Source organism: Medicago sativa, chromosome 2, assembly GCF_051527215.1.
Source record: "Medicago sativa cultivar Bolivia chromosome 2, Bolivia_mono, whole genome shotgun sequence".
Taxonomy (NCBI): Eukaryota; Viridiplantae; Streptophyta; class Magnoliopsida; order Fabales; family Fabaceae; genus Medicago; species Medicago sativa.
In genome coordinates this window covers 77,387,072-77,394,394 of record NC_140750.1, presented here as the reverse complement: position 1 = coordinate 77,394,394, position 7,323 = coordinate 77,387,072, and the positions used below count along the sequence as shown (strand labels likewise).

Here is a 7,323-nt window from a genome sequence, read left to right as displayed (position 1 = left end):
TTTTTGCCTACAAGTTGGTTTATGTTTGACTTTTCATTTCCAAGATTACATTTAAATGTCTATAATCGTCTGATAACTACAATTGTTGACAATAATAACACATAATCAAATAAATCAAGCGTCCAGTGATTGACATATCAACTCCTTCCTTGCTAACTATAAGTGTACAAGTTGGCTTCAGACAGAAACTTTTTAGACTAAAATTCAAAAATAAACAGAAGTTGCTTGTATTCCTTTCCTTACTATTGAAAAATCATAGTCACAGAAAATTTACAGCTCCCTTTGGCGTCTGGATTTACGCACAAGGTAAATACGCCCATAAACCCATTGTCTACCAAATCTTGAAGTTGATTGCTGCAAATGATAACATCATGTGTCATGCAAAAGAGAAAAATACTAGCAGCTCTTGATCTATACTGTATGTTTTTATACTCATAATAATATGTGAAATTAATTGGCAGCCTAATGTTATGAACTGCCTTTTGCAAGAAGTAAAACAATACTCCCTCCGTTTCAAAATGAGTGTCGCTTTAGCCAAAAAAAATTGTTTCAAAATGAATGTCACTTTCGGTTTTCAATGCAATAATAACTTTTTCTTTTCAATTGTACCCTTCAATTAATATTATGTTACACTACTTCCAAAGTATTATTTTTTCTTTAATGAACAACAAACCAATAGTTGATTAGGATAATTTGGTAAAATTGCTATGACATTTGACTACTTCATTTCATTCCTTAATCTGTGTGCAATTGGCTAAAGCGACACTCATTTTTAAACGGAGGGAGTATTAGTTATGTTATTACCTCAACTTCGGTGCGAAATTCCAATAAGCATTCACACACATGGCACTTTGCTCTATGGGGTGAGTTATTAGCCTTGTCTGTTCTTACAAATGCAAATACCTGGAAGATAAGGAATCCAACTCACTCAGACAATTTTAATGAAGTTCTTGTGCAAGTGTTTGAAAGAACTTATGAAAAAGTTAATGATATATTCATAAGTTGCTTATAACTTATTGAAGTTCCTCTAGATTGCTAACTGTCATAAATTGTTTTTAGATTATATAAAGTTCACTCTCATTCCTTTTTCAATAAAACAAACAACTGCTATATAAGCTCATAATAAGATAATTGCTTATCGAATAAGTGTTCGGTTAAGATGTGCATCCAAACAAGATCATTAGTCAAAGAAGCCAAAGAAGTTAAGGAGACTATGAAAGACTACAAAGTTTGGGGGCAATGACTAACCTCTTCTCCACAATTTGGACATGAACCCTTTAGTGCTGCCAAGTCATTCCTCCACAAGCCTTGAAGTGTTTTAACTGTCGGAAAAAAGGCACGTAATAACATATGAATATAGAAGCAGTGACATAAAAAGTTAAAATTTGTAAGGCTTAATATGAAAAGTAGCAGCAAAAGGATTTTTACCTGAGGCAGAAGCAACCGGATATCCTATGACAAAACCGAGTGCCATGAAGATAATGGTATTCACCATGAAAAGAGGACTTAGTTGTGATGCTTGGCTACCATATGATAATCCTAAATTAAATGCATTTTGATAAGCCAAGTTGATGCTGTAAAACATTGGCCCAACCATTGCTGAACTACCAAATGCAAAAAATAAGGTCCACGCACTCGCTAATGTAAAAACCATAGACAGATCTTCCTGCCCTACATCCACATCATTCAATATTAAGAAGAAGAAACCAAGAATAGAGAAAAGAGAAGGGAAAAAGGGGTAGGGGAACCTTAACACTCTAACCAGATGAATGTAATATTTATTACAAAACATGTAGAAACTAGAGACATTCAACACAAATAGAACATATCACAAAACATGAACATAATGCCTTTTCGAAAACAAAAACATACAATATTTGTTCGTGAACCTAATTCAACGCCGCAAAACCAATTTTAATAAAACTATTTTCAGGTCTAATCAATGTAGGATTTGAATTTTTCACACAAATAACTTTCTCAGCCACATGAAGATCCAACATCATTCTCCCCAATATGCATTCTTTGCATTATTAAGAGGACACGTTTAAAAAAAAAAAAACAATATTAAGAGCACCATGCAACTAAAACTTAAGTATAAGCAACTGAAATTGGTGAATTTTCATCAATAAGGGTGATAGCCAAGGCAGAGCAAAGAAGAAGTTAATCTAAACTGAAGAAAATCACCTCAGCATCAGCATAGGTTGATTGCCTTCTGATACTGCAACGAGGATACTTCACAACTGACTTGGAACCATACCACTTAAGCTTCAACTGTTACCATAATATGAATAACATAAGATTAAGATCGGTATACATATAAGAAGTTAAGAAGCATATGTGGTGAATTGGGGGAAGAATGATACCTCTACTCTATCAAACATGTCATCAACTATCAAAGGCTCTCCTTTGTAATATGCATCCCTTGCCTATTAGCAAAGATCACCATGCCATGTTTAAAATAATTCTCAATAGAGAAATAAATACATGAAAAGAAGAAAGATAAAAATACTGATTACATAACCAACTTAATTAAGCATAAGCGTTTATAATATAAGTGATTATGCATAAAATCAGAAGCAGTATTATTATCAAGTGAATTTGCGAGAAAAGCTCAATAGAAGTTACCTGAGAATAAAGAGCTTCAAGGGTTTCTTGGGTGGCAGTTTGAAGAGGACCAACATATATACAAGATGGACCATGAGGACGGTCGTCGCAGGTGGCAGAGATCCGAAGAGAGAAGGAAGATGAAACAGAACGGTTGTTTCTGATTTTGGATAGCTGTAACACCGTCCATCCACCTAAAGCGGTGCTGCTGTTGCTCGTGCTTGCCAACATGTTCATATGTGTTTGTTTTTTGTGTCTTTGTTTCTGTTAGATTATTTATTTATGTCGTAAGATGTTAAGATAAGAAATGAACCAAGACAAATGTGCTTTGTGTCAAAACTTCACATTCCTATATTTTTTTTCATGTCTATCTATCTCTTCCTTATTTTCTTGGCTAAATTCAATTTGATTACTTACAAGTTACAATTTTTTTGTGACCCAAATTAATTTTTCACAAAAATAATACTATCTAGATTTATATACAAGGATAAACTAGTCAAAGTTAGTAGATAGAGTAATTTGTTTTATATGTGAAATATGAGAGACCAATTTATGTATTATTTTGTGTGAGAGACCTAGAAGGAAATTGTGAATAATGCAAGTAATGTGAATTTTATTCTTAGGGAAAAAAAATTAATGTGTGGAGAGGTAGTCCTAGTCCTAACTATGCACCTTACTTGGTAGAGGTCCAATGCACATACATAGGATAATTGAACATGTCATAATAATAATTTTAGTCCCAAATAAATTGTCTAACGCATAACACCAATAAATAAATAAAATTGTCTAAAGCAATCGCACTATTGCATATTTAGATCAAATAGTTGATGTTTTGGCTTTGTATTTTTGAATTGTTTTGCAAAAGGAAGCACAACTCTTCTTAATTAAGATTAATTAGACGATTATGCGTGGCTAAGTGAATGGAGGATTATCTTCATTTTACTCAACTTATTACACCTCAATGTTATAAGATTAGATTTAGTATTTTGACCACATTATGAGATTTCTCAAAGAGTGTGTTGCGTACCAAGCAAGATTTGTATTTGCTTATGCAAAAACAGAGTTCACATCAATGTAGAATATACGAACATTTAATAAAATAAGAAATTGATAGCTTGTGCAATCCACGTTGCAATGTGAAGTTTGATTATAAAGATGCAATACCAATCACACATATACAAAAGAGGTACAATATCAACCACAAAAATAAATAAATAAATAAATATAGGGGAAGAACTAAAACCACAGAAATAGATATTTACCTCATTGGTCCTTACCTTTCATATACAGAATATAGACAAAGAACTAGTACTTGTCAAAAAATAAGAAAAAGACAGCGAACTGTTCCTGTAATAAATAATAATAGTAACGTAAAAAATTAATCTTCAGGTAATTTACAAAAAAGCAAAATAAATGCGTTTGCCGGGAGTCGAACCCGGGTCTATTGCTTGGAAGGCAATTATCCTAACCGTTGGACTACAAACGCTTATTTTGTTGAAGTATAGTCGTAGTTTTAATAATTAGAACATAAAAACATTTCTGAAACAAGGGAAACAAGACTCTTCAAAAAACAAAACAAAAAAACAGAATGCAATCGCTTCGTCATAAACACATACGAATCGCGCTGAACTCAACTCGCCGGAGTTAGTTATCGGCCACCGGAAACAGTGAGCAACTCGTTTCAGATTTTCCTTTTTTAATTTAATTAATGCGATTTTCTCTGATGTATGATTGATAATTCATCAAATTAAACTCACTACATTGATTTGATTTGATTTGATTTGATTTGTTCCAATTTCAGATTAAAATGGATTTGAAGCAGAATCAAAAGAAAAACAAATACAGTATAATTGTTCCTACATATAATGAACGACTCAACATTAGCCTCATTCTTTACCTTATTTTCAAACACCTTCCGTAATTTTCTTCTATCTTACCATTTTGCTATGAATCATACATGTGTTAGTGTCATGTCATGTCATGTGTGTTGGACACGCCTTCAATCAGAATTATTTGACATTTTGTTCTAAATAGTGTATTATATAGTAACAATTTGTTCAAATTCCGCTGCACTAGAGCCCTTTAGAGCTGCTATTTAATAACATTGACAATTACTAATACTCTTTTGTATTGCTCAATTTTAGGAATGTTGATTTTGAAGTTATTGTTGTGGATGATGGGAGTCCTGATGGTACTCAAGATGTTGTAAAACAACTGCAACAGGTTTATGGAGAAGATCGGATTGTAAGTAGTCACATTTATATAAATAAGTAATGATTCATTAATAGCCATTTTAGTCATCCAAATTGAAAAATGCCAATCAATTTAGTCATTTTCTCAAATTATGCACCACAGTATTGAAGGTCATATTTTTGTTTTGAAGCAGCAAAATACTACTATGTATGTATGTCTTTTATTAGTTTTGATAAATGTTTGCTAAAGAAATATTTTGATGGAGAAACTAAATTGATTGATATTTTTCAATTTAAGGGACTAACTTGCTATTTTGCAAATTTGAAAGACTAAATTGACTGACCCTTGCAAATTCAGTGACTAAAATGCCTATTTACTCAATCCGTGACCTATTCTATTTTTTGGGATCTATCTAACCCCCTTCGTATTATTTAGAATAACCATGTTTATTCTTGTGGTTACAGTTGTTAAGAGCAAGACCTAGGAAGATGGGTTTAGGTGTGTACTGTCCTGATACTTTTACTAATTAATCTTTGATAAAACTGGCATTTGATGTGGTCAATTTGTAGGTACGGCCTATATTCATGGCATGAAGCATGCGTCCGGAAATTTTGTTGTCATTATGGATGCTGATCTATCGCACCATGTAAGTTATTCTGTTCATTTGTAGACAATAGATTGAAGTCATGAAGAGTGATTAAATTTGAAAAGCAATAGAAAGTTAACAAACAGGACTTGAATAGTTGGATGAACTTTGTTTTAGATTTTTAGTTCAGAGAAGTTTTAGTTGCAGCATTGTATTTTGATTTTCCTGATATGTTTTTGTTGTTCTGCAGCCAAAATATTTGCCAGGCTTCATTAGGTAAGGAAAGCTTTCAAGAATGTCGTTCTTGTTTTATTGTTATTTGCCACAACTTAACTCTTGCCTTTTCTTTTTCAGAAAGCAGTTGGAAACTGGTGCTGATATAGTTACAGGGACTCGGTATGTTAAAGGCGGTGGTGTACATGGATGGAATCTAATGCGCAAACTAACAAGTAGGGGAGCAAATGTTCTTGCACAAACACTTTTATGGCCCGGTGTCTCAGATTTGACAGGGTCTTTTAGGTATAGAGCTTGATAACGGATATTAAACAGTTTGGTGAGTTTTGTTGCTCCCCTGTTGACTGGTTTGAGATTGATGTATTGTCGTTCTTTGTAGACTTTATAGGAAAACAGTGCTTGAAGATATCATTAGTTGCTGTGTTAGTAAAGGATATGTCTTTCAAATGGAGATGATAGTACGAGCATCCAGAAAAGGGTACCATATCAAAGAGGTGCGGTTTCTTAATTCGTGAGGGTTATTATCTTTTACATTAACCTGGTTGTTATGTTGACATCATAGCTCATGAGTTAGATGTGTAGTTAGGATTGATCATCACTATATGTGTTTACCATTTATACATATCTTGTTATATCTAGCATAATTTTCTTTTGTTGATATATAATTTGCACCTTTTATTCATAAAACTTGTAAATTGGATCATGAAACTTGATATGTATGTGCTCTGTCTGTTCAGGCAATCATCATGTATTATTCATGCAGCCATTGCATTCTTTTGAATCGATTCTATGCCATATGTTGAATCTAAGCTGTAGTTATGACATTTCTATCTCACCATTTTTTTCAAATTACCCACTTGGATAGGCTGTTGCATGTTGGTCTTTTGTAGTTCGCTGATGAATTGAGTTTCGTATGACATAATTAATCTGAAAGATGCATTTGATATTAATATTGCCAATTTGAATGACAGTCGTACTCATATTGTCCTGTGCTTTGCAAACTGTCTGAAATATAATTTTCTAAACATGAAAATACTTGTAGAGTAGATGGCTTAAGGATTTGAATGCTTGTTGGTTTAGCTTTTCTTTTTATTGTGTTTGCTACATCTGGCATTTCCTTCTCAAATACTTGTAGAGTAGATGGCTTAAAGTTCTTAATGTAACTACCCTGTTCAAGCTTATCACTCTGTTCATTATTCAGTTCCTAGCTTACCTTAGTTTCATATGTCTACAGGTTCCAATCACATTTGTCGATAGAGTATATGGAAGTTCAAAGCTTGGGGGGTCAGAGATTGTTGAATACCTGAAAGGCCTGGTATATCTTCTGATGACTACATAAAAAGATAAATGATAACAACTCATGTATGCATTCCAGTTTTGCAAAAACTCAAAGGATGTTGCAGTTCAGTAACCTGATTATTGAGGACACAAGTTTGCCTGATAGAATCTGCATAGTTTGTCTTTTAATTTTTGTAGGAAGCACCTACGTTTTTTTTTTTTTTTTTTTTTTTGTGGTGGACACACCTACGTTAAAACTGTTAGCAAATTTTGATGATTAATTGATTTTGGTTTAGCTGAAGTTGTGACTTATGTTGATCCATTTTCTGGTTTTCTGTTTTTGTCACCAACCAACCATTAATATGCGACTCTTCCTAAATGGAAATGCAACTGCTCAGTCTAGGAGATTTCTTGGACAAGATAAATTT

General features: G+C 33.1%; 2 protein-coding genes across 3 annotated transcripts; one reads left to right on the top strand and one right to left on the bottom strand.

Annotated features, from left to right (window-relative positions):
- Positions 1-2,849, bottom strand: LOC146950962 (PGR5-like A protein). The gene is made up of 7 exons (XM_085746918.1): positions 2,626-2,849; positions 2,364-2,426; positions 2,185-2,271; positions 1,429-1,666; positions 1,249-1,322; positions 805-903; positions 1-354 (listed from the first exon to the last, which is right to left on the bottom strand). The coding sequence occupies exons 1-7, from the start codon at positions 2,839-2,841 to the stop codon at positions 271-273; spliced, it is 861 nt and encodes a 286-aa protein (XP_085603044.1). The 5' UTR covers positions 2,842-2,849; the 3' UTR covers positions 1-270.
- A 1,168-nt stretch (positions 2,850-4,017) lies between these two features.
- Positions 4,018-7,196, top strand: LOC146950961 (dolichol-phosphate mannosyltransferase subunit 1-like). Of its 2 annotated transcripts, none has more exons than XM_085746917.1 (9): positions 4,018-4,100; positions 4,411-4,521; positions 4,749-4,848; positions 5,262-5,295; positions 5,367-5,443; positions 5,634-5,659; positions 5,738-5,902; positions 5,997-6,111; positions 6,852-7,196. In XM_085746917.1, exons 1-9 carry the CDS (start codon positions 4,018-4,020, stop codon positions 6,954-6,956), a joined length of 816 nt encoding a protein of 271 aa, XP_085603043.1. In that variant the 3' UTR covers positions 6,957-7,196. The 2 variants fall into 2 exon arrangements, with proteins under 2 accessions (XP_085603043.1, XP_085603042.1); XM_085746916.1 differs by lacking the exon at positions 4,018-4,100 and adding an exon at positions 4,116-4,271 and having other exon boundaries at positions 4,406-4,521.
- Positions 7,197-7,323: the final 127 nt, after the last annotated feature.

Bases quoted from the DNA above. Each gene is read 5' to 3' on its own strand.
- LOC146950962 (XM_085746918.1), bottom strand. From the start codon at position 2,841: ATGAACATGTTGGCAAGCACGAGCAACAGCAGCACCGCTTTAGGTGGA. The intron at 2,427-2,625 runs GTAACTTCTATT...CTTTGCTAATAG, and splicing joins TTGAAGCTCTTTATTCTCAG to GCAAGGGATGCATATTACAA. The intron at 2,272-2,363 runs GTATCATTCTTC...TTATGGTAACAG, and splicing joins ACATGTTTGATAGAGTAGAG to TTGAAGCTTAAGTGGTATGG.
- LOC146950961 (XM_085746917.1), top strand. From the start codon at position 4,018: ATGCGTTTGCCGGGAGTCGAACCCGGGTCTATTGCTTGGAAGGCAATT. The intron at 5,444-5,633 runs GTAAGTTATTCT...GTTGTTCTGCAG, and splicing joins ATGCTGATCTATCGCACCAT to CCAAAATATTTGCCAGGCTT. The intron at 5,660-5,737 runs GTAAGGAAAGCT...TTTCTTTTTCAG, and splicing joins TATTTGCCAGGCTTCATTAG to AAAGCAGTTGGAAACTGGTG.